The sequence below is a fragment of the Centroberyx affinis genome, unplaced genomic scaffold (assembly GCF_046629955.1).
Source record: "Centroberyx affinis isolate AG114_WGS23_722 - 3 ecotype Tasmania unplaced genomic scaffold, CSIRO-AGI_Caff_v1 ptg002180l_1, whole genome shotgun sequence".
NCBI classification, from domain to species: Eukaryota; Metazoa; Chordata; class Actinopteri; order Beryciformes; family Berycidae; genus Centroberyx; species Centroberyx affinis.
Window position 1 is genome coordinate 187,065 of NW_027280488.1, and position 27,541 is coordinate 214,605.

At 43.7% G+C, this 27,541-nt stretch overlaps 1 protein-coding gene across 2 annotated transcripts in view; it reads left to right on the forward strand.

Moving 5' to 3' along the window:
• The window catches only part of cpne9 (copine family member IX), a 58,745-nt gene that overhangs the window by 6,639 nt on the left and 24,565 nt on the right, over positions 1-27,541 (forward strand). The window contains exons 3-7 of one of the 2 annotated variants that reach the window (XM_071532247.1): positions 6,301-6,347; positions 9,830-9,933; positions 11,425-11,464; positions 11,719-11,721; positions 12,896-12,972. In XM_071532247.1, the coding sequence (XP_071388348.1) occupies positions 6,301-6,347; positions 9,830-9,933; positions 11,425-11,464; positions 11,719-11,721; positions 12,896-12,972 (271 nt within the window). The remainder of the gene's footprint in view (positions 1-6,300; positions 6,348-9,829; positions 9,934-11,424; positions 11,465-11,718; positions 11,722-12,895; positions 12,973-27,541) is intronic. The other variant, XM_071532248.1, reaches the window with a different exon arrangement.

Genomic DNA, 27,541 nt, shown 5'->3' on the forward strand with positions numbered 1-27,541 from the left:
CTTGGGACTTGACTTGGGACTTGCCTGTCTTGACTTGGGACTTGACTTGGGACTTGAGTGCAAAGACCTGAGACTTACTTGTGACTTGCAAAACAATGACTTGGTCCCACCTCTGATGACAACGCAAGTCTGGGCATTAAGGCCTAAAGTGTGTCACACTTGCTTGAGAACCGTGCAGATGAGTCTGTTCGCAAACTATCAAAACTCAACTGAAAGCTAACATTAGCAATGAGGTTAACATAGCATTATCAAAGACTGCACTTCTCTCTCTAGCTCTTCTAGTCAGCATTAGCATGTTAGCAATCCATGGCAGCAAGGAGACAGAGAAAGTCCTTTGGTTCTTGCTGCAAAACCTCCCACCTCAGCCACTTTATATGGAAGCTAGCCCGACGGTAGCCTACACATGGCTGCCACTCCGACCCAGAACATTGATTTGAATGGGAATGACTGTTCCTCTTGCTGTTGGACATGTGTATAAGGGTCAGAGGTGGAGAGAGAAACAAAAAGACAGAGACAAAGAGAGAGAGAGAGAGACAAAAAGACAGTGAGAGAGCTGGAAGCTATGATGATGACGAGACCAGCAACAGTCCCATGAGGTCTCCAGGGATCAAGGTTATAGTGATCGATGAAACACATACAGGGACCGCTTGGCACATGGCACATGGAAACACAGGGCTAGACATGTGGACACACACACACACACAGAAAGAGAAAGAATAAAGAGAAACAGAACCCGAGGCTACACCACTTTGATGAGGCTGGATATCAGAAACGGCCCTTTGCTGTACCCAGTGATCCAGGTTGGTGGTTTCCTCTCTCAGCTGATTGCACTTTTGAATCTTTGTTTGGTTTGTCTCAGCCGAGGAAGCCGTAGGTGTTGCAACACTACACTCTGTGATGGCAAAATGCGAGAGACGTGATATGAAAGGGCTTTTTTTTTCCTCGCCTGTTTTCCCGTCTCTAGAGTTTGTCTCATGGACCGTGCCAATAGTTTTGGGCCAAATGTGCGTGTTTGTGTTGCCATAGCTTTGTGAAAGAATGTGCCAAGACACCAAAGCAAGGCGCTAAAGTACCTCTCCTTATCTCATTTATTGATGGCTCAGGGAGAGTTTGTCCTTGGGGATGTTGTATCACGTTGCCTGGTCATTGTGTAAATTAAATTTGAGTGTCTGTTACTCCGCCATCAAATTACCCACTGCCTTTCTTTATCTGCCCACACGTCTATGATGTGCAATGTCGCAATCAGTGTGTGTGTGTGTGTGTGTGTTTTTGTCTTGCTTTTGATGCATTTGAGGGAGGCCATGAATTCTAGGCATTTTGTACAGAAATGCAATCAACCATGAATATGTTTAGCTTTGAGAGAGACGGTTGGTTATGTTCACCTATAGTGATTGAACTGTCGAAGATCCTATGCTTTTATGTATTTTGGTTTTTGCTTGAAGTCACAGGGAAACGTAAAAGCAACTGAGTGTTTTTGCAAACTGCTATACCGTATATCTATAATAAAAGGCATCATTCAAAGTGTGTAAATTACAGAGAATCCAGTGTGCTATTATTTTGCCTGGTAAGTGTCACTTTGTTCAAATGGTAGACATCTCATTTTGGAACAAAGCCCTCCTCATGCACTATGGTTTGCCTTGCTGTTAGTGAGCGGAAGCCTCGCATTGACACGCACCGGCCTCCACGACGCTTTAACATATTCCAGGCATGCGTGACCTCAGCCATGTTTAGGCCGCCCTTGGAGAGACGCAAACGGCGCCCATGCATTCTTTCCCGATTGAGTAAAATTCCTTTTCGGTTTGCACGCCGCACTCCTCCGGGAATTGAAATCCCCGAAGAGATAAATGGGCTGGCAGAAATAAGTTCTGTCATTTGGTCAGAGACAAATGCAACGCTATGATACGTTCTTTCGGACCCAGATAAAAATAATGGAATTCATGAGCTATTTTTCTTCTCATTTCCAGTTGCTATTGTACCGTACTTGCTTCCGTTTTTTTTTGGGCGCGACCTTTCTGCACTTGGACTTCTGAAGTGACTGCTTTGAAACGCACTTCAAACCGGGTCATTTCAGGTTGCACTACTGCGCTGATGTCTTTTCAGCTCTAAATTACTCACAGCATCACTGATGACATTGGATTACTGAAGCTGCTAAAGTTTAAGAGAAGACACTTCTGAACTGGAGTCAGTGCATTCCTGAAGCTACATGCCACTTACAATATGTGTGTGGTATTATCTCAACCTTATCCACCACCGCTGGTTTTTGCACTCCTAAACCCGCCACTGTCAGACTCCCATACAAGCGTCCCACTTCTCTTATATAACACCAGTGTAAGGAGTGCACTGCTCTGCATTTTGCATGGTGAGAACTGACATTTTTCACCGAAATACATGAGTGTCTCAGTCCATTGAAATCTTTAGAAGCTACTGCCTCCCTGCTGAGCTTCCAGGCCAGAAGGCATTAAAAGTAATTCCAGCAAATCTCCAAATAATAATGTGCGTGCGTTTGTGATCGTTCTGTTCAATAAGTTATACCCCCTCCCCTCGCCTTCCTCAGGTCTCTATGGCAGGTCTCATTGAGAAGGTAATGAAGTGTATGTATTACACTCTATATGTATGATGATTCACATTCGCTCCTATCTACAGTGACTCATCAGCAGGTGGGAGTTGGTGTTCCTTTACAGCATTGCAGGTGTGGTTCGATTTTTGAGAGTTTGTTCCAGGACCAGATCCAAAAATTGGTTTTAGCACCTGCTTTAGAAAGTCTCTCATCTGGATGGTTACATTCTGATACACACAGTCACCAGAATAAAAGTATACTGTTGCAGTCTATATCTGTTTTATTTGGTTCAGCAGCAAGTTCAGACAATTTTGCTTTGCCCTTTTATTATGTTTCTAGTACTGGGGGCAATTTTCTATTAGAGGCGAGTTGCTGCTGCGAAATGATAAAAAAAACCATGAGTCTTTTGTCATTGTCAATGCCAAAACTTGTGAAATGTGAATCACACAAATGGAGTATATAGAGAAGTTTTTTATTACTATTTATTTTTTTATTACTGACTGACTGAAGCAATTAAGGAAGGAGGGTTTTATTCAATTTTTGACCGGCGTGGCATTTTCCTCATCCGTTGTGTACACATTACTTTGACCAGTTCCACTTCCACAGCCAGGTCAATTATAATCCAATGATGGCTCATGGGCTGAGGTGAATGAAAGGGAAGGTCTGAGTCATGAGGTCTAAATAAAGGTCACTGGTCTCTTTCTAATTACCTCTGAGGTCTCCTAATGAGATCTGAGGGAAGAGTGAGCAGCCCTGTTGATTCAGACGGTCCTGATGGCCCGCGACCAAGCCCCGCCGCTCAGCAGCCTCGCACAGTAACCCGGGTCCGCGTGCTGCTTTGGTCGTCTTCCCTTCCGCGTCAGGAGCGTGTTGATATCCATATGACATTGTCTGACATGACAATGCAGCACGCTTCTTCGCTTTTTTAAACACGTTTAGCAATTCGATTCAGATTCAACCTTGCATCTCCCTGCAATGGTCTCTCAACGCTGCAGGTGAGCAGCTTTGTCGCGGCGGCTCCCCGGAGGCTCGAGGATTGGCCTCCGAGGGGATCCGGGCCTTTTTCCCTCGCCTTATCCCTCTCTTGGCAGCAGATCAATAGATTAGCTGGGATCCGCGCCCGCCCGGCCTCGCCTAAATTGCCGCGCGAGAGGTGTATGCGTGAGGGATTTCGGGGCGGCCAAGCCCTTAAAACCTGCTTACCTCCCCCTCTGCCCCGACCGGAATTCTGCGCATCGGAGTTGGCTTTCCACCCAATCCTCCCTCCACATCTCGTCTCCCCCTCTCCTCCGCCTCTCCCTCCATCCTTCTCCCTTTCCCCCCACCAACCACCACCGTCACGTCTCCGTTTCACCTCGCAGCGAGCAGCTTGTGCCCCCGAGAGCCTGCGCGTAAAGCCCGTAGCGCCGCGTCTGTGTCTGCCTCCCCTCTGATTATATTTTCCCCCGCGGTGCAAATCCAGCAGACAGGCAGCAAGAAATCCACAGTCTTAAAACCTTCACACAGGTGACTGTCGCTGTCAGCTCGCTCGGCATTAGCCGGATAAGTCCGAAAGTACACTCTGCCATTTTCAATTAGCCTCAACACACGGATGGCACGGAAATTAAAATATTAAAGGGGACCGACGTGTCTTTTTTTAGTCTAGACTCGCGGGCATGTACGTACTGTAGAGACGATGCCTTCTTTAATTCCCCCGTTAGGATCGGCTCATACACCGTGATTCAGTTAAGAGGATGAAGGTGATAGCACGGGGCATTGTTAAAATATCACTTTGTCCGAAGGAAACGGAGCTGAGATCACGCAACTTTCCGCGGGCGCCGCAGGAATCGTCTTATATCGGGCCGCGGATCCTCGCTCGCTCGAACTTAATATGATTTGCGCTCAATTCAGATTCATTCAGGTCCGGAGTCACCTGGGTACCCGTCCTTTTCCCGGGCCAGACTATTACAGGGAGTCGGAGTCGGAGTAAGGGTTTTGGAGTGACAATGAATCGCCTTGTGATTTGGCCGCTGTGTGGCTGACCAGATGGGCCCTTCCTTTCCCAGTCACTTTCCATAAAGCATGCAATCAGTCAGGCTCTCCGGCCACGGCTGACACTGAGGGAGCCTCGGCCCCGGATTAATCCCGGCCCCCTGTCGGCTCGGGGTGCCGTTATCCCGCGCCCTTGGGGGAAACATCCACTTCCCGTGACTTTGATCTCAGAAACCCAGAGAAAGAGACAAATTTTCTCCATTTCTGTCACTCAGACTATTGTCGTTTCAGTTGGCGAACAGAGCGCGTTAGGCTGTGACTTTGATAGGAGGTGATGTTCTTTTTATCCCTGGGCTGGTTCAGGTTAATGTAAGGGAGATTCCTCAATATCCCTCTCACTAACAGTGCATAAGTCATTCCCTTACTCATACCGGGAATCCCATCCCTAACCCTAACCCTTAACGTGAATAACAACTTTTGATCACATTTTCGAGATAACCGCCAAGGTTTACGTAACGCTGTGGGAGCATCAACCCCAGGTGTTAATTCGACACGGTCCGAGCAGAGGTTATGTTGTTATTTTTATAATTTTTTTTTTTTTTTGTATTCCGCTCCAATTCTTCCAGGGTAAGTCACATCACATCTGGCTTGTTATTGTGGAAAGTGGCCAAGGTGCCCTGCCTCTTGCCCTCCCTCCGTTGTCTCCCCTCTGTTAATTGCTCGTTAGGAGGGAAAATGTGGTTTTAATCGTCTGGTGGTCCAGACAGTCTGAAGTTCATTAGAGCTAATGTCCAAGCCTCAGACAGACACACAGCGCCTGATGGTGCCCGTCTAGATGCGTACAGCAATACTCGGCCAATTATTAATACACCCCATAAAGAGCTTTAGTGGGTGTTTGTTTGCGTATACATGTGCGTATGGTTATATGTGTGTGTGTGTGTGTGTGTGTGTGTGCTTGAACATGACAAAATGATAAATTGGTGGGTCATAATTGAACTGCTACTAGTATATTGCATATTTATGCTGTGCTTCTCAAAAGCAATATTTCTCCTTGCTGGACGAATGTATTGTTTTGTGAACACTGAACCACATATAATGGCTCGTCTGGGGACCCGTACTGTAATTACCACCGCTCACCCAGGCTACCTTTATTTTGAAAAAACCTACTTTGGAAATTATACTACAGACATGGCAACATAGACCCAGGCGATATTATTTAATTTGGCAGCCAGGATAATGCTTTTCAAGGAGACATTTTCTCCTGTTTGTAATTATACATATTGATGGCAGGGAAAAAGGTCTGGCTGTGGGTGGTGACAGCATATCTGCAAGGCAGCAAGTGGTGCAGATTGATTACTCCTGCATTGTTATGGAGGTAAACTTGGCAGAAAAGTTAGAAGTTAGTTTTCTATTTAGTTCAACTGTGTTCCCAGGTTGCTCCGTTTAGTGTGAATGTTCCTCAGCTGTGACCAGTTCAGTGTATACAGACTGAATATGCACAATGTCCCTTAATCTGCCTCTGTGTCTCATTATAGAAAGCAATTCAGCTTAACAAAGGTGGTCTGATGGTTTTATTGAAGAATTATTGATTCTAACACAGTCTAGCTCTGATGAAAATGGACATGGGTGACATTGATTTTTGTGAGAGTGTTGGTATCTATTAGGTGCAGCGGTGGCCCACTATGAATCACTGAACTGAATAGCTTCTTCTTCTCCTTCTTCTTTATCCCCACCTTCATCTTCGGCTTCTCCTCCTCTTCCTCCCCCTCCAGTGGTTGTGCTGTACTTGCAGGCCGTGGGAACCAAAGAATGGAGGGAGGTGAGTTGACCCACCTTTTGTTCTCCAGTATTAACATTTCTGTCTGCCTGTCGACCAAAAATGTTCTGTTTTTTCAGGAGGTGCAAAACTTGAATGGACAGAATGGTCCTTCCACTGTTTGCCATGGTAATTTGGCTAGTAAAGCATAAAATGGCGATTATTGAATTAACCTCTTCTTCCCTATCGCCCCCCACTGGGTCCATCATTACAAACGCAGGTTGCATGGCCAAGCTTTGTTCAAACCCACAGAACTTTATTTTAAATTCTAGTCAAGATAACAAGTTTTCCAAACACACCAAATGTGTCATGCTGAATTACAGGGAAACGTGTATAAAATGATGCACAATCATCTAGATTTTTTCCATTTGATGTAATGGTGCAGCCATAAAAACATGGCGTCTTCTATTTGAATAATTTCATTCAATATAAGCAGCTATAGAGCTTCAAGAAAGAGTTGGAATGAGCAGATACAGAATATGGATGTAACATTGTTGTAGCCTACAGTTAGGATTTTTTTTTTTTCTAACTTTGAAGCTGCTTAAGGGGATATTTAAGGGTAAAGTCAGGGAACAAGGGGTTAAGGGTTTATTTTTTTAAGGGTTAACTGATATGGTGACAACGCAAGTCTGGGCATTAAGGCTGTAAAGTCTGTCACACTGGCTTGAGAACTGTGCAGATGAGTCTGTTAGCAAACTGTCAAAAACTCTGAAAGCTAACGTTAGCGACGAGGCTAACGTAGCTTTATCAAAGACTGTACTTCTCTCCCTAGCTCTTCTAGTCAACATTAGCATGTTAGCAATCCATGGCAGCAAGGAGAGAGAGAAAGTCCTTTGGTTCTTGCTGCAAAACCTCTCACCTCAGCGGCTTGCCGTAAATACAGAAGCTAGCACAACGGTTCACATAAAAATGGCCGCCGCTCCAACCATCCAGGAACGTTGATTTGAATGAAGGACCATTCTATCAATTCAAGTTCTGTGAGGTGCGTATAATGAACCTTGCTGCCAATGAATTTCAGTCAGCGCCAAGAGAGGAGAGTAGCACAATGCAGACCAGAGGCAACTCACAGCGCACCCCTGAGAATACTATTGTAGAAAATTAAGTGTCAGCTTCGTCTCTTGCCTACACAAGTGTAACCGCTGTCTGAAATGGGCTCAGGTAGGCAATAATCCCTAAGGCCCACATACCTACCCAAGGCTGATGAATTAATAGTGGAAGTTAGAAAACAAAATGAGGGGCATATTATTGCAGCGTTAATAAAGTTAGAGAAGAGGAACTCACATTATGACTCAGAATTACTCAGCCTGCCAAAGCTCCCAAGAAGAGAGATGCCTTGTGGGCCTCATCAAATATGCAGTGTCTCCTCCTCTCGGTTTCTTGCTGTCTCTCTTTCTGATTTTTTTTTTTTTTTTTTGGTCATATAACCTTCCATTCACTGCCTCCTCTTTGAATTCCTTCTCTTTTCATTTTTTTTTTCAATACGGCTCCCTCTCTCTCTCTCACACACACACATTTCCATATCTTCTTTCTCCCGGGGGAACCTCTTTTTTCCCCGCTCTAATTTGCCTATGACATGTCGTTTTTTTAAAGTCGGTTTATTTACCCATTTGCACATTCAAAGTCAGCGCTGATGTGTCAGTGAGGGCTTTGCCGGCGCTGATCCGCTCACGTCCAGACGCCTCACACCTTCCCGTTTGGTGTGGCAGCTAATCAAAAACACGGCATGAACTGTGCCGCAATCAGCGGAGTAAACAGCTCGCTGCCAGCCGTGCACATATTGACACCATGAGCACATAATTGTGCTTTAACGCAAGCCTGATAAATCCTTTGTTTACTTTTTGACGGCGTGCGTTGCATCGCGGCGATACCTCGAGGGAGATGGGGAAGATTATCGAAAGAAAAACAGTGAGATTGTGGAAAGATAAAGCGAGAATGGAAAAGGAGAAAAAGGGCTGTGGACTCATTTGGGAGTAAACCAGAGTGAAACTTTTTTTTGCCCCCTGATACCTGACATTTAAGGGCAATTTTCTCCTTTTCAGGGGCAATTTTATTGAACTATGAAACAATACTTTTGCATTGCATATTGGCCAATAAACACTCAATTTGTACCACTAGCATTTGTTTCATTTTAAATCCTCACACTTCTTTCGGCAGGCCTTACAGAAGACTCTCTGTCCCCAGCCAGGTTGTTTAAGTTTTTGTTGCTGCAGTGCTTTGTGTCGGTCAGCATTTTCTCCTGCTGGCTGCATGGTGCCAACATTTTCTACTGCTTCAGACTTGCGTACTCGTTTGTTTTCTGATCAAAACCCACTCTGTTTTTCTTACCTAGAACGCACTGTGAAGAATCGCCCAGGCATATTGCTCTCACGAATCTCCTACGGTGGCCCACGAGCGACTGTAGTCGCATTCACGCGTGACGACAAACAATCTGAAAAGGGTGAACTGCGAAATAGGGTGCTCCTAATTACGGGGGACTGCTTTTTGCCCTGTTATTTTTCAATTTCACGAGCATTTTATGAATTTTCAAGGGTAATTCTACCCCGAGTCCCCATTAGCTTCTGACCCTGGAGTCTTTTTCGGTGCAGACTCCACTCGAAGCATTATGGATGAGTTAAAAGAGAAATGGGTGAAAGATGAATGGAAATGCGTGGTGTCACTAGTGAACAATCGCCTATACATGTAGTCTACATTGACCGCTAATTTTTTCTTCTACTGTTCCACTTACCCTACAACCATTAGAAACATTTCCCCCAGCAACAAAGCAATTCACTGCCGTTCACCCACAATGCCCCTGCACCTATTAACCAATCACGCCCGAGTGAGATTATCAACCAAGAGCCTCCAGCCCCCGAAAATAGAAACAGTACGAGGAAATATCATGGGATTTTCCCCATCGGGTCGATACGGCAGGTAGGTTCTGGGGTCCAATAAACTCCCCTGCAAGGCCTTGGTAATGGATAGGCTGGGGACAGAGTTGATAGCCAGGATTATGTGCGCTGGGCACTAAAGACATGAGCCGAGGTATTGAGGCCGCGTCCAGGCAGTGCCGGGATCAATAGCTCATTACACGGTGCTGCCGGTGCCAGGCCACGGAGGATGCGGCCGCCAGTCCGCCGGGGGGATTACCGGTGTGATTGTCAGGGAGATGGAGAGGCGGCCTGGCCCAGGAGGAAGGCTGGGACCGGGGCGGGCGCCGGTCGAACGCGGCGCTCTGATGTTTGGCACGTGAATACATTCAGCGGGATATTTATGTGAAGGAAGCAGCGATTTGTCTTGTCTCACTTATGTAGTTGTGTATTCCAGTCCTGTACGAAACTGCATTGCGATATAGATTGTTGCTAAATCTCTCTTGATGTCTCGCATGATTTTTTATTCCCTCCTTTCTGAGTTGTATTTTCCCTGATCCAAGCATAATGGCTCATATATTGACTCTTGAATCAATGCCGCCATCACCATCAATCACCGCTGTTTCTCTGTTTTTCTAGTTTGGCAGGACGGAGGTGATTGACAACACTCTGAATCCAGATTTTGTCCGGAAGTTCGTGTTGGACTTCTTCTTTGAAGAGAAACAGAACCTGAGATTTGATGTGTAAGTAGCCTGACTGTGAACGTCTTTATTTCTGAATATGAATATAAACCGATAAGTGACTACTGTCGCTTCACTTCGCACGTGCATTTGGGGTAATCGACCTAAGGAAGCAGCACCGACTTGGTGAAAATTTCTCCTCCGCTGATACGGTAGATGAAGAAGCCAATCACTGCTAAGATTAGATGTCCAATCATGGAGGGAGCTGAAAGAAAGGCCAATTACGAACAAAACAGTAGGGCACTTGCTTGTCCCATTGATTAAATCACTGTCAGTATACCCACTTGGCTATTCCATTCAGTTCACCTACCTCTTATCCACAATCAATAACAGGGAAAGATCACTTACGTGCCTCTGTACCTTTAATCAAGGCACAGAAATGTGCTTTGCTGTCCATTGGGGTCTTGTATACAGTTTTTGTGGACTTTGTTTGAACATGAACGTTTGAACATGAGCGTTTTATAGGAATGTTGTTTGTGAGGCTTCTATTATATTGCACTTTTGTGCCTGTTGTGCAGATTTCCAATCTTGCAGCAGCTTCAACCCCTCTCCGATGTTCCAAGGCCATTTCCGTATGTTCATTCTCCAACTAAAAAGCATTCGGAAAGCCCACCCTGCACTTAAATGAGAGGTTGCAGGCATCAGAATTTCAATATAACAGCAGCTTCAGATTTTCTTTCATGCTTGACTCGGCAGGGTCGCGCCAAAGTATTTTCATATCAAGAAAATAAGACACGGGGACAAAGGGAAAACTCTAACGATGAACGCTAAAAGAAGAAGCATGGGAAATAGCGCTTGAAGAGGCAAAGTGGCAATTTTACTCGCATGTTTTCAAGCTGCTCGGTTCTTCCAAGACTAATGCCAGTGGATTTGTTCATGTGGTTGCTCCTCTGTCTCTTCAAATCAGAGGTGGGGACTCAAGTCACATGACTTGGACTCAAGTCAGAGTCGAGTCACGATTTGAATTGCTTGAGACTTGACTTGATACATGAAGAGAAGACTTGAGACTTGACTCGACTTGGGTTCTGGTGACTTGGGACTTGACTCTGACTTGTACTTTGATGACTTGAAAAGGTTTCTAAAGTGTTGACTTGAGATCTTGTGTTTGTGTAAATGACTTAGATTGAAAGTGATGAGATTTGTTCCAGCAGACGACTGAATTTAAATTCTGTTTTCTGAATTTGTATGGAGTGATTGAATTAATTGAAGTTGAAACTGCTTATAGAAATCAAACTCATGATGCTCTTACCAAGTTTTTATCCTATTGCAACCATGTTGTATTGAAAAGTCCTAGATATTTAGTTTGCTTTAAGATATTAAATTGATACTGGACTCTTGATTTGTTCTGACTTGACTTGCTGTTTTACATTTAGACTTGAGACTTGACTTGAGACTTGCTTGGGACTCAAGCAAAGCTGACTTGGTCACATCTCTGCTTCAAATGCAATGTCACGAGCTCTCACTACACGAATTGTCGTGTTTGATCTCTCGCAGGTACAATGTGGACTCCAGAAGTTGCAACATTTCGAAACACGTAAGTATGTCAAACTCTTTTGCGCTGACGACTTCTGTCAGCCTTCAAATGCTTCACTTTGTATTCTGCATTACTCATCCACACATTGGAGCCACACAATTTACAGTGAATGACTGCAACAGCAGCAATCAGTCTCTTGAGTTGGCATGAATAAAACATCTTAATAAAACATCTTATGCAATACAGCACAACCTTGATTTGACAACTGAATGTCCTTTTTATCTTTACACCAATCAAATCCTGCGGGAGAGCAGAAGGTGAGTGGTGCCTTTTATGTGTCGGACTGCTGGGATCAGTCATCCACGCCATTAAAATGTCCTTCATTTCATTTCACCTTTAAATTTCTGCTTGTTTTCATCTCATTTGTCCAGCGTCTTTGATGTCATTATCATCTTCTTCCCGTTATTTCATCTGGTTTTCATCAAGGACAGACGCCACCAGCTCCCAGCCGGGAAGCTTCAGCCGTCCGTAGCGCCGTTCCTCATTTTGTCTGTCTGCGTTTTATCAGTCGTTCAGGTAAAGCAACTGTCAGAAGTCAGCTTCAAAGCGGAAGCAGATGTTGTTTGAGACAGCGCAATACAGCAGATTGCGAGTGTCAGGACATTTGCAGAAGGCCCACGTAGTGCGTATGCAGGGCTCACACCTGCTCACACCCACACACACACACACACACGCAGGGTGCTCTGCCCTTGTTTTCGTGCCAGGGTTTTATTGTGCCGTGTCATGTCTCAGCTTTTCTGTGGTGCCATATGTTTTTCTTTGTGGTGTGTGGGCAAGTTGTAGCGTCAAAAATCTGTTGTTCATTGAAAAAGCAGATTAAAGGGAAAAGCAGCCTTTCTCTTCCACTGTGAGAACATTTCCCTTACTGCACAGTGTGGGTCTTTTCAAGGTAATCAATACTGTAACACATACAGCTGCAAGCCGAGCATGAGGTTTACCTGTGATGAACTTCACACTCATCAAACTACTATACAAATGTCAAGAAGAACTGTAATGCTAGTCCACTAGGGCTTCCTGGGTTAACTTTCCCCACTTGGGTTGAGAGCACGCTTATATAAAGGAAGGTATTAAAACCCTAAATTTCATGGTTAAGATAAGATGAAACTTTAATAAGATAAGATTAAACTGTAATGAAACTTTAATATCCCAATTACTATTACTACCCTATTAATTTCATAATCTTTCATAATTTCCATTGGACCTATTTTCTTTGTGTTTTTCTATTTTTTTAAACTATGGTTCAAGGTCCAAGAAGGTGTATGACCATTTGTTTTCTGTTCATATGTTTTAATGAGCCTGGTTCCCAGTGCAAATAGAACAAATTTAAGGCTTGGGTCTCTAAGAAAAGTCTAAGAAGAACCCCTGAAAAAAAAAGGAAACCTGTCACCACTCTTTAACCAAAGGTAATTCACCAATTTTTCTTGTCTTCAGGACTTTCTGGGCCAGACCTTCTGTACCCTCGGAGAGATCATCGGCTCCACGGGGGGGCGGCTGGAGCGGACCCTCTCGTAAGTCCCCCAACATCCCATAGTGCTCTCCATCCATCCTTCAGTTACCATGCTGTCAATGGGAATTGGGAAGTAGGTTACAGCTTGTCACAATATAACTTTAGATATTGTCAGATATGTGGTCATAACTTGTGTTTGGTGATATGTGGATGATACAAATCAAAAGGCTGACTCCCATGCTTTTCTACCAGATAATGAAAAGGGAATAGTGTTTTGGCATTGCAAGCACATAAATTTATTATTATTGCATTTCCGCAGTGTAGATTACATAGAGTTGGGAGTGGAGGGGAAGATAGGAGACAGGGAGAGATGGCATGTCACATAGGTCACGAGCTCAATTTGAACCCATTTCATTGCGAGGATACAGAATGCACTTTAGCCTGCTTATACACCGAGGAGCTCATCATACATCAAGTCTTCACTCTAGCACTCATTTAGACTATCAGAATATGCATCAGGAGCTGCATAATATCAGCTGAATGACCGCAGCTGCGGCACAGCAGCACTGTTGAGTCGGCATGAATAAAACAACCTGTAATACATACAGCACAACCATGGTTGTCTTGTATTTTCCTCGGAGCGGAGGCTTGAAACTTGCTCAACTTAAGTGCTTTTCACTGGTTGTACTTGAACTGAAAATGCAAATGATGCTGGTATGTTTCGTAACCTTAGGGCTCCCTAAACGTGTTGAAAACCATTGTAAAATTTTGAAAGTTAATCTGAAAATGAGGAAATGACAAGATTTGTCATTTGTCGAGAGGCGAGCTGCTTTGGAGAAAGAAATTATCTCATTGGTTAAACAAGTTAAACCTCAGTGGGCGGAGCCAAAGAAGTTTTTCTGGCTAAGTAATGTTAGCCTGAAGCCCAGTGAAAAATGCAATGGTAAGAGAGGAGGAAGCTAATATTATGAAGCCTAGAACTCTACTGGAAAAATGTAATCTATAGTCATACTGTTGTCTAGCTAGTTACCCTAGCTGGTTCAAACTAGCCATACTAGCCTGTAGCTATCTAGGTAGCTAGCTGCTGACCTTCCAACAAAATGAATGTCATGGTAATGAGTGAATGAGGAAGAAGTCATTGCCCTTTATTTTTATTTACATTTATGTTTTGACCAGAGTTCCTTCTTTGCCATTCAGTTTTGTCAGTTAGATAATGCTGACATTACACTAGAACAGTGATTCTCAACCTTTTCCATATCAAGGACCCCTAATTTAGTCCAGATTGGGGCCCATTTGATGAGATTTTGTCTCCCGGACCCAAATCTGAGATCATTTTTTTTTTTCTTAGATATGATTTTGTCCACAATTCCATGACTATCTGTATTGTAGGTAGAGAGATAACAATGAAACTATGATCAAAATAGTCATTATTCTACCTAATGGTGAAGTTTAACAATTTATCAATTTGCTGGGGACCCCCTGGAACCCTCTCGAGGACCCCTGGTGGTCCCCGGACCCCACGTTTAGAACCACTGCACTAGAACACTTGAAGAGATTTCACAGTTGTAGACAAATTTTCAGTTCGGAATAAAACCACAGTAGTTGCTGCGCGCTCCAGTCACCACAATCGTAACCCTAACCCACTCAGTATTAATGCAGTCTTTTTCTCGTGTTGACTGTTACGACAAAATCAAACATGTTTAATATTATGCTACACTGTCAGCAGCCAATAGGTGCACTGTCTTGACTGACACCAGCATCTGTAGTGACAGGTGACAAGGCTCTACAGACAGACAGTAGTAAACATGGCGATGCACAAGTCCCGGTTCCACTGGACCGTCAAACCGGAGGAGAAACTGGTGGAGCTGTGGAGAGAATGAGAGTTTTTCTCTCTCTTTATCTCTCTCTCTGCGTGTTGTGTATGTGTGGTTTGTTGTGTGTATATATGTGTGTGTGTGTGTGTGTGTGTGTATGAGTTGATGGTGGAGGAGGGGGATGTTGTAGCTTCATTCACACTCAAACGTCATAGTCCATTATCAGTGTTCTGAGCCTGTCTAATCCTCCACATGCACTGAAAACCCGCGTGATGCAAGCAAGGATCTAGTTCCAAATCTCTGAAAATCTCTCTCTCTTATAATGTGTGATGCTGCATGATTCTCAGTCTTAACAGAATCTTAAAATGTGGGCATCTCTAGGACTAAAAACAGATTGTTGTTAAATGTCAGTCAGATTAAATGTCTTCTAATGTATGGTAGGCATACTTGCACTCCTTTGGCTCCGCCCACTGAGGTTTAACTCGACAAATAGCAGCAGCTCTGCCTCTGAGAAATGTTTGAATAAGTAAAGCTCCAATCTGCAAACTGCAAGTCCTTCTGGCTCTGTCTAGTTTCCCTGGAATGGAAGCGTGTGGTTCACTGCCATTGACTTCTGTGGGACTCGGTGTGAGTCCAGTGGTCCCGGGGCCAGTGGAGGGCCCCTGCAGCCGTCCCCTGCCAGTTTCACTATTGACATGTTTTATAAAGCTTATCATGCTCAGGCAGACCAAACAGACTGTCAGCTATGGTCCACTGTCAGCCCAAATGCCACGGTCCTGAGAGAGGGAGGGAGGGAGGGAGGGAGGGAGGGAGCCACCGAGAGGAAGTAGAGACAGATGCAAGGGGGAGAGATGATAGAGGGAGAGAGAGAGAAAGAGAGAGAGAGAGAGACATGCAGTGGCAGCGGTGCTTTCTATTGGAGCAATAAAGTGGTGTGAATTTTGGCATCATCATTGTAAAGTGAACGTGATGCCAGTGCCTGCACGTACACACACACACACACACACAGAAATCAACAGAACAACCATTAAACCAGACATAAAAAATTATGCCCATTGTAAAAAATAATTTAGGAGGCCATCTGAACCAAAATCCCCAGGCTACACAGTTTCTTCTTAAAGCCTTCTGTGTGTCTTCCCTAAGGCCGGCAAACTCTTCTCACACACACACACACACACACACACACAAAATGTAGGCGACATAAAAGATTTGTCTCCTTTTTTTTTTTTTTAATTAAATGGAATTTTTAAAGACGGGGACAATTACTCACAGTCATCACATACCTACCATAGGTCCCATGTAATTAATCAATGTTTTCTCTGTATCCGTTAATGGAATTCACCTTGAGCAGAGAGATGAGAAAAGTGACATAAGTGAAAGGCTACATACAATAAGACCCCCGTCTGAAGGATCTTTTAATGACTCGCGTTCTTTGATTAATGGGGACAGTGGAGCCTCAAGTCACTGACAAAGATTTGTCCGGCCCAGTCCTGTTGACAGCCCGACCGTCCCAGTGCGTGAAGCTGTTACTGTAGCAAAACACCTGACAGATCGCATGTTGGAATTCACACTCAACAGAAAGAAAGGAAATATTCACACACCTGTGTATTCAATTTGAATTCACAGATAAGATTTACAAATGTGCAAGTCAATATCTGAATGAATGGAGTAGAAGCTGCAAACTTGTCATATGATATTTGCTCAAATGTGTCTTTTTTTATGAATATATTTGGAAATGGCAAATGGCAATGACCTATCAGAATCGCTGTTTAAAGCAGCTTTTTCCTACAGTATTTGTTCCTGGCGATCTAAAAACATGCAGTTTTCCGCAGACAAGCCTCAATTTTGTAAAGTTATCCTCCTTATGGTTCCCAGCGAGGTTTTATCACCTTTAAGTAGTTATCATAAGATATTCGTATTGGATTTGGTTAGCAGGCTACTACACCGATACATTCCGCTCTCTTGGAACGAACATCTTGCCAGACTCCATTAAGAAGTCTGATAATTTAATGTTGTATCATATATCAGTAAACACACACACATCACTTAAGATCTTTTACATATCACTAGCAGCCACTGGAAAATTCGGAATACAAGGGATTCAAGAAGTGCATAATTACACTAAAATCTCAACTTTTACAGTCGGTTCACTGGCTCTTAGCACACTAATGTGAACTAATTGTAAAAGAGTGTAAATTCCCACATGCAAGTTCTCAGGTGTTTTTCTCCAATAACAGTCTAACTCCAAAAACAAACTGATAATTTCAAAGCATGTTCTCTACGAATGCTGGATTCTACTGTGCCAGAATGTAATGGCAAATATGGAAGCGAACCAGACATTTTATTTCCCATAACCCCATACTAAAATGCGTTTTCCACACAATGTTTTCCTTTTTATCTCAATTTTTCCCTCTCCGTGCACAACGTCCTAAAATACCTGCGACAGAAATACCTGGCGGCCTCGATTCCCTTTTAAAGACAAATGTTTTGGATTTAAAAAAAAAAATAACTGTCATGTTATCCCTCGTGATACCTCATGTCCGTGGCTTTGTTGCAAAAATACCTGGTTTCCTTCAGCCCCCACCCCCCACCCCCCGCCTACACACACACACACACACACACACACACCACAAGTCGAGCAGTGTGGCTCTAAACAGGCAGAAACATTTTGCAAGAGTCAAAATGAAATAAACACAAGGGGAAAACGAGTTGAAAAGCGGTTCAGGAAAGGCTAAAAAAGGAAAAAAAAAAAGAAAAAAGAGAACAATAAGAGACCAACAGAGCAGCAATCGCTATTCCTCCCATATGGTCAGTGTCTCTGATGGCTGCCTGCAGGGAATAGACAGCTGTCTGGAGCCGCTGATGGATCAGACAGAGCAAAGCCCAGGGGGAGAACGGAAGGAGGATGGAGGGAGAGAGGGAGGCGAGGGGGGGGGGGTAGGAAGCGAGACAGACGAGTGAAGGGCGACAGACAACTCAGCAGACCAGGGAGAGAGAGAGAGAGAGAGAGAGAGGGAGAGAGAGTGAGGGAGGGAGAGGGGAAGGCGTACAAAACTAAAATTAATTGAACAGAGGAACAACTGGAGAGTGAGAGTCAGAGAGGGATGGAGGGACTTGTGATTCACCGAAAACCAGGAGAGGAGAGGAGGTGGAGAAGAGAGGAGGAGGAGGAGGAGGAGAGGAGAGGAAACGATGATAAAGTTGGGAGTTTGTGTGATAGAGAGAGGGAGATGGAGGCGGGGAAGGGAAAAGTTGCGTGAGAGACAGATAAGGGTTTACTTTCCAAAAACTTCAGCGCTCTCTCTATCTGTGCTGTCATTTACAAGACTCCCCGTGCGCCTGGAGCAAGCTGTGTGAGAGACCGCACACACACACACACACACACACACACACACACCCACACACACACACACACACAAAGAGGGGAGCAGACCACAAATGTATATGGTTCCGGTAACCCCCTCATGCTAGTGGGCGTTCGTTTTTATAGGTCAACTGTTTTAGAAACGGGCTTCACGCTGCGGGGCGAACTAAACACTCCTCTCCACTTACCTGCGCGTTGCCGTGGTAACCGAGGGGAGCCATTAGCCGAGGCGGGGTGGAAAAAGTATCACGACGGGCCAAAATACGCCCGTCTTTTGAAAAAAATAAATGGGGAGCGTGGCGGGACGTGTTATATGGACACTGACACAATACGACCACACACTGGAGGTATTTTTAACCTGGAGTCAGTGTTTCTCCAAAACACAGCCCATGACACACACACACACACACACACACACACACACACACACACACACACAGGAGGTATTTCAAACTGGCAGTCACTTCAGAAACCCAGAAACTTGCCTGCTGCTTGCAAACAGAGCCACACACACACTCACACACACACACACACGCTCAGACAGTCTAACATAATAAGAATGAGAATACAAACACACGCCGTCGAACATAATCGTGTTCCATTTCATCTATGGAAATATAGCAGAGTGTTAAACGAGAGCTAAAACTTTTCGCAATAACATCGACGCATCATCACCCAGCTCGCGGGGGAGAAAACAGACGAATCACCCGTTGGTAAATATATCGCGGAAGAATGAAGCCGATCTATTACCAATCCCACGCGCTGCCGGTCGACCCGATATAAGATTGATGAGGTGGAAAGTCGGCTAAATAAGCTGTCGACAGGGGTGGTTATGCTGCCCGGGTTTATGAAGGCGAAGCACTCCCGCGTCATGAAATTACACCTGCTCGGATTTCTTCGCGACACAATTAGCTTGTGGCGGGTGTCAGAGGGTGCTGTGTGTAATTGGGAGCAGTTGGTGGGATGCCTTAGCTACACTCCGCGGCCGGTGTCTCACACCAACACATAAACCCGCACACATACACACATACCACAGGTTTCCGACCAAAAACAAAAAAAAAACTGTCAAAAAAACCCCCATATTTCTCCACTGTCAGAGGCAGATCACAGTGGGTATTGTGTCGTTGTTGAGTTGGTGGTGGCATCTGTAGGCGATGTCTTGTCCTGCTGAGACACACAGACACACAGACAAGTAGACACGTATCGCTAGAAAAAGATTGCAGCTGTAGTTCTGCAAACATTTCTCGGAGGCAGAGCTGCTCTGGAGACAGAAATGATGTCACTGGTTGAGCTAAACCTCATGGAATCATGGAGTCAGAGAGCCACAGTTTTTCTGGCGAAGTAACGTTAGCCTGAAGCCCCAGTGAAAAACGGTTAGGGTTAGAGGTAAGAGAGGAGGAAGCTAATATTATGAAGCCTAGCACTCTGCTACTAACTGAACAAGCAAATAGTAAACATGTTGTCCCCCCACCAGTGATGCAGTTCCACCCTTGAGTCAGTCAGTGATTGCTGAGTGTACTTGAAATATGAGTGAAATTGCATAAGCATGAAAGGACAGATTGACCATATATTTCTGTTGCCTACTCTCCTCAGAATTAGACTTACAAATTATATCTTGAAATGTAGCAACTGTAATTGTCCTGTTTTTACTCAATACAGTACAAAATATAAGAACTACAATACACAATAAATACAATTTGTTCATTACACAATGTACACTACAATACTATTTATAATACAATATAACATACAACACCAGGAGCTTGAGTGTTATGAATAATATGAATGCTAAATGATAAGTGATATATGGTATTGCACAGTAGGTAAGTGGTAATATGATATAAGTAGTCAACACTGACGGCACAGTGGTAGTGAAGTGATGAGCACAATAACAGTACAACAGTCCAACAACTGGACAATAACTACAGTGTCTTGTGGTTAGAGGTTTGCCCAAAAATTCTCCATTGACTCTCACTTCAACACATCAACCCAGTCTGATGTCTCCAAGTGTGTAGCGTGTGTAGACTATTATGTTACCTATGATAACTTTAACTGTGTTGCTTTACCACTGAGTCCCCATTCATTGTCAATGCTGCCCCCTAGCGGCACAAAGTCAACGTTACAGTGTGACTAACGAACAAACTAACGGACAACTAACTAATTAGTAAGCAAGATGGCGCTGTGTACGGCTGCCTTGGTGAGTTGCTGCGTAACATTTTTTTGTTATTTTGCGTGTTAATTGTGTTCCTGAATTTCCCCAAGAGATTAATAAAGTGCTATCTTATCTCATCTTATCTTAGCTTATCTTAATATCTTATCTTATCTTATCTTATCTTATCTTAAGAAAGGCAGTCTAGGTTATCTAGGTTAGCTAGTTAGCCTAGCTGACCTTCCAAGTTCAAACTAGCTGTACTAGCCTATAGCTATCTAGGTAAGCTAGCTAACCTGCTGACCTTCCAACATCATGAATGTCATGGTCATGAATGAAAAAGAAGACAATGCCATTTATATGCTAATATTTTATGCTGTGAATTCCTTGACCTTTGCCACTGAAGTTTGCCAGACCACTTGTGGTTTGACTCAACCCATGAGATTATTTCTGACTCCAGAGCAGCTCTGCCTCCCAGAAATGTTTGCAGAACTAAAACTCCAATCTGGTAGCTAGACGCACGCACGCACATGCACAATCTCTCTCTCACTCGCGCTCCAACTCTCTCTCTCTCTCACACACACACACACACACACACACACACAGCAGTGTCGTCATCGTCTGTCCCCTGTGGGCTGTGTCCTACAGAACAGTCACCTGCCATCTGGTGTGGTGGTTCAGGTCTCATCTGGCCCGCTCTGCTATGACAGGCAGGAAGACAAAACACGGCTGCTGCTGCCGCTGCTCTTTCTGTGGGGAATGTTAAACCGTATCAGCCCCCAAAATCAAATATGAGATTTAATCTTGCCCTACTGCACCCGGCAGATTAAAAAAAAATATCGTTACCCTTGCATGTCAACCCGCCAGACTTATGTCGGTGGCCCATTGTGAGTGCCGACGCATAGTTTAGCGAACACTGCTCTAGACCCGTGACTCTCAACTTACTTGGCTGTGCTGTGGAGTTAGCTCATGTGTGCTTTCAGATTTAAATTTCTAAACTTCTCTGAAAAAAAATCATCCTGAGAAAGTATTGTATTATTATTTCCATCAGTCCCAATCCCAGTCTAAATCTGGCTCAGTTGTGCAAGCAGATGGATCAGGGCAGAGATTTACAACTGTGCATTTTCCAATTGGCAGGAATCCGTTGTTACTCCTGCTTTATCTTGTAAACCAAAAGATTTGCTTGCAGTTGGCTGTGTTTGAACAAGTGAAAACTAGCTTAGAGCTATAGCGCCATGCATGTCAGCTGTGAGCGTCTTGGCAAATAATGTGACAAAAGGGGTTTTCTGTGACAGTCATGGATACAGACAACACTGCTAATCTTTTAGCAACAACACTTGTTGAAACGGCAAAGGGTTTGGAGTGGTAAGATGTTATGAGTCATGTTACCGTCTTGGGCAACATCGTGACTACCGAGTGACGAGACTGATGAAACATGACCATCAAGTTAATCCAAAGAGTTTGTGCGGCATAATCCAAGTGTTTTGTAGCCAAAACCACTTTTCCTCTAAGCCCTATTCTATTGTCTTTTTTTTTCTCTTGCATCAGTTTACCCCATTCTGTCACGTTCTCTTGCAGTGCTTTTTTCACTCTGCACTTTTTCAGCTTCCCCACTTGTCTTTCTGTTCTCCATTTTGTTTATAATTCGACCTAAGGTTACAACTTTTCGATACGTAATTAGTTGAACAATCACATTTTTAATACAAACCTGGATTCGCTTGGCCAGTCAGTGAGTGTAACCTCCCTGTCCGCCTGCAGTTGGATTTTGTCTTTGTTGGAGGGGCGTATTAGTAGCAGTGTGTGTGTGTGTGTGTGTGTGTGTGTCACTGCCAGTCTGACACACACAGAAAAGGAGAGAGAGAGGGCCGGTGAATCCACACAGACCGACACTGGTCTTCACGCATCACGTCAACTTGATCAATTTATGAAATTTTTATAAACACCGCCGGCCCACACACACACTCACCGCTCCGCCGAGATTCATCCCTGTTCTCCCGATTAGCCGCTCTGTGTAATGAGGTCACTGGACTGGGGCTTTAACTTGATGCATTCATTACCTCCTGTATTTGTGAATTAAAAAATGCTAAGAACCATGGGAATAGATGGTTCTCCGGCATCTACAGTACAACTCACAATAACATACTGTATTCTCCGGTACAATAAATCTTTAATGTCAGCTATCTCCTCTCTAGATGTGTGTAAGACATTTCTCTCGGCAGATATCCGCTGTGACAGGCGTTAGGTGACACAGTCCGCTCTGTGCACTGCGGATGTCAGACTCAGGCTAAGGTGATGTTTCTCCCGCTGGCTCCTCTGTCACAGCTCATTCCACCCTGACGCTAACCCTTATGTCAAGGAGACAGCGATGGCTTGACGGTATGTTTGGTCATGCCCAAGCATGTAGGAGAACACACTGCTCATGTAGCAGAGCTGTGTTTTGGTGACTGGTGTTAGATCAAACAAGCTGTAGTATGTTGGTCTGTGGAGGGTTTATTATTACTCTTATTATTATCATTATTATTATTACTATTAGTAGTAGTGGTAGTAGCAGTAGTATTAGTGGTAGTAGTAGTAGCATGAGCAGTTCATCCATCCATCCATCCATCCATCCATCCATTTTCTTACCTGTTATCTGGGTCAGGTTCACAGTGTAATAGTTGTAGTAGTAATAATCAGTGGTGGAAAGAGCACTAGAATGTCTTACTGAAGCAGAAGTACTGTTTTTCCTGCTGTTTTACTTTAGTAGAAGTAAAAGTACGGGGTTAAAAGTAAAAAGTAGTTCATTTAATATGTACTAATATGAGTTACTTGTATATTGTATTATAAATAGTATTGTAGTGTACTCTGTGTAATGAACGAATTGTATTTATTGTGTATTGTAGTTCTTATATTTTGTAAAGAAAAGTCAACACTGTTAGATGTGATCTTTCCATGCAGTTCTAAAAGGACCAGAGTACAGAGTTCAAACTTGATGATTTTAATTGGGGGGGAAAAAATGAAATCACAAAACAAAGTAAAGTGAGATTATTCTTCTCTTCTTTGCTGACTGACTGTTCTCTGTGAATGGCTCCACAATTGGCCAATTTACAATGGTCCAGTTTCCAATGTAAACGTAAAAAATACTCAAAAAAGTACACAAAAAAGCCACTCAAAAACAGTAATGTGAGTAAATGTAATTAGTTACTTCCACCCTTGGTAATAAGTAAAGTACTAGTAGTTATAGTATTCGTAGCATTAGTAGGAATATTGCTAATAGTATTAGTAGTAATAATACTAGTATCAGTAGTAGTCGTAGTAGTGGTAATAGTAGTAGTAATAGTTGTAGAAGTAGTATTTGTACCAGTAGTAGTAGCAGTAGTAAAACGAGTACTAGTAGTAATAGTACTAATATTAGTAGTAGTAGCAGTAGTCATAGTAGTAGTGGTAATGACAAAGCCTGTCCCTGAGTGTCTGGCCAGAGCTGGAGTGGTTGTTGGGTTGATTCCCAACCAACCCCGTATGGTACTCAATATTACATTTCAGAATGACAGCTAAGGCCCTAAGGTTAACCACTGTTCTGTCAAGAGAGCGTACTTCATGCCACCTCATTAATACTAGATGGCAGCTTGGCTTGCTGGGTATCCCATAAGCTGTTTACAGCTTATGCAATGGCTCACAGATGCCTTTCTTGGATGATATTTTGGGTAGATACTGCAGAAGATGCTGCAAAATACAAAACTATGATATGTAAGCCTGTAATTCAAGCTTCAAGCAATATCAACAAAACATGACTCTGGCTCCTCCAAAGACATCTAACAAGCCTCAGATGCATCTTGGGATGAGAAACAGTACAGATCGGGCCAAATACTTTCAATATATATCCGTGGAGCGGTACGCCATTGTTATTCTGTAGTCAGTGAGCAGTCGAGACACGGACACATACTCAAGAGTCCAAGCAGCTCTTGTGTCCAGTGGGCTAGCTGGCGGCTGCGGAGTTAGATACACTGTGTGGATAAATTCATAAATAATTCCCTCATTGTCGCTGCCTGCCTGGCCGGCTGGCAGGCGGGCGGTTCGTGAGCGAGCCTCCATCGCCCTTAAGACGATGTCATGGAAGCGAGATGAGGCAAGAGTGACTCACAATGCCGCTCGCTGCGTTTTCCTCCATTTTCGTCATTCTTTCCCTTTCCCCCTATCATCCCTCTTTCCTCTGCCTCACCTCTGTGTCTTTACACTCCCTGCCATTGTCACTAGCCTCGCTTCTTCATATTTTTTTCCCTCTCATCCTCTGTCAGTCGGACTCTTTCTTCCCCCCCTTTCTCGTTCCTTAATACCCATAAATAAATCTGTGTCGGCGGTGCTTTGATAAGCCCGGCTCTGTGTTCTGCTTTAGCCCGACTCTCCGCACTGGGACAGAGAGCTGAGGCGCTGAGGGTGGCTGGACAGCGGTTATGCCTCCTGGCTTAGCCTCGGGGCGCCCATTTCCTAAAGTTGTTTTTGGACAACTGCTGGGACAAGAGGAGGGGGAGAGGAGATGAAAACATAAAAAGGTTATCGCTGCACAAAAGGGGCACCTATAAAAGACAGTAATTACTCATAATGATGTATTAAGAAAGTTGAAGATTGTTGTAATTTCATACCCATAGTACTTTTTACATTTACTATTCAAGAACTAATTACATTACAAATCAACACACTTTTGGATTGAGGATGGAATAAGGTATCTTATGCACCGTAAAATCAACAAACATTTCTTCTTAACATTTCCAGACAGTTGCGTATGTGCGTGTGCCTGCATGTCCAGTGGGATAGCTGTGCGCACGTACTTAAAAGGAAGAGGATAGGGGATTTGAAAATGGGCAGTGGATATCAAGGCCCAAACACATTGTGACCGTGCCGTACAATTTGACTTAGCTGTCATTGTGACAGTTTGAAAAATCGCCTCTATCCCCTGAGCGACAGGTTGCTGGACAGCCAAGTGGCAACTATGGAACAAACGAAAGTCTCTCAATTTTCCTGGTCAAAAGTGCAGCAGAAATAGTTCAAACATATCTTTTTTTCTTTGAGCTTTATAACTGTAATTCGACCGGATGGACAGCCTCCATTTTCAGGTGTAACTACATCTTGATGTGAGGGCGTCGCCTTTCCCGATCTTGCCGCTGTGTGTTGTTTTATGGACGAGGACGGACGAAATTGTTTCCCACAAATACACAATGTTTCATGATGCTGAGACCCGGGCCAGACCATTGAAAATACATCAAAACATTTCAAAACTGTTTGGGCATCAGCTGCAAGATCAGTCGTGTTTTTTTTTTTCTCAACGCCTGAAAAGCTGTTTATTTGGAGCGAGTTTTCTTGCTACCAAAAAGCTTTTTATCCACTTTCTGAAATTGTATCCCAATATTCATTACTCAATAGTGATGGATTTTGCTTTTATGGTATATTGTGAGCTTTTATTCGGAGGAGTGATGTGTAATTTTGGGAAGGGAAACCAAAAGGACTAGCAAAGTACAGAGCAATAGTTTGTTTTGAGCTTGGTGGGTCCAGGGTTTCATGCTCTATTGAGATCGTTCATTTACATGCAGTGGATGGCGCGAATATTCTATGGACATACTGCGGGTCAGTGGCGTGCACATGGGAGTAAGCGGGAGCAGCACAAGAGGTATTCAAGAAGATGTGAGAGAATTTGCATCAAGTACAGGTGGCATGAATAATTCCTGAGTTAATGTAGCCTACATTGGAAGGGGAAGATCATGACAGAGTAATGAGATTTCACTTCCTGACACTAAAACCTAAAAGGACACCGCTAATGTTCGCACACACTGTGTACTTGCTTCATGTCTTGTCTCCCTTTTCCTGTACCTGCCGCATAAAGCTAAAAATCTGTAAGGTTGATGGACAGCAAAGAAGGTAAACGGCACAAAATAAGAGATGATGACGTGGAATGGTTTCTTATAATCAGGGAAAAGGAGAGTTATGATAATGAAGATGTTAATGGTGCGATGTACTTGAGCAAACTTAGTCCACAGAAGGCAAAAAGAAGAGAAAATGTATTTAAAGGAAACCGAACCGAACATTTGCTTAACCAATACATGTAAATATGACACATCATCACACATGACAGGTAAAAAACCCCCACATTTAACGAGTTATCGATTGTTAATAGTCTTCCGTTTTCGCTTGTTTTGCTCATCATCCGGCTGTTCAGTTTTACAGAATAATTGATTGGGAGTGGGTAATAATAACAATGGGCCTGTCAGTTGTTGTTTGTTTCACTGGGCTCTGACACTAGCACTGGAAATACACATTTCGATTTGTGTTCAAATCCTGCTGACGCCGAGCCAGAAGACAGCAGCCGCGTGGAACAAGATCTGAGTCTCCCGTCCTGTCCGTCTCCGGTAATGAGTCTCGGTGTGGGTTCATCAGCGGGCCCCGGGTCCTCAGACGGCCACACGCATTCCCAATTCATTTGTCCGTCTCCCTTTTCACAATCTCGACACTCTCTTGTCTCTTGTCTTCCGCCCAAGTCTGTTTTCTGCAAATTCTGACGTGTCAAACTGGCTGAAAGGAAACTGCATATATTGGTGCAATTTCCTCAGTTATCCTCAGTTTCCTCGGTTTTGTTGATAAAGAAATAACAGGATAAATAGCAGAGGAGACACATTTGACACAATGATGATTAATAATGATGTGGTGACATTTGGAAATTATCTGTCAAACATGACCTGCCAAAATGTCATTTGCTGTATCTCCCATTTATGAGGCGCCTGTTGAATGGCCATGAGTTGGTGCTAGGGCTGATGATCCTGATTATTTTGCTATTAGGATTGATTATTGATTATTTTTGTTGGAGGAAATATTTTATTGCACTTTTGCTCCTTAACATAGATTTTCACATTTTTCAGTGCAGTATTTCTCAAAGTAGCAGCAGCTACAAAGTCTTCTTTTCAGCCTTACTCTTATTGCTCCTTATTTATAAAATAATATATAATTCCTATTATATTACTCTGGGGTGCAGCTATAACCCTGAGGCAAACTTTACACAGAAACTAGATTTGTTTATGTTAATCTGCTGTAAAACCACAGTATCTCTAGGTGAAAGAACTAAAACAATGTTTTCAGGATTTTCCTCTCTAACGTCGGGCCGATCCGTTCTGTTCCACCTAGCTCATCGCTCTGTTTTCCCAAAGATGCTTTATGGAAGGTTTCTCTGCTGCTTGTCCATCTGAACTTTGGTGTTGGTCACATGATGCACATTGTGATTGGTCAGGTGTAATGGAGGCGCTTGATATACCACACCAGGACCTTCAGGGGAAATTAAAAT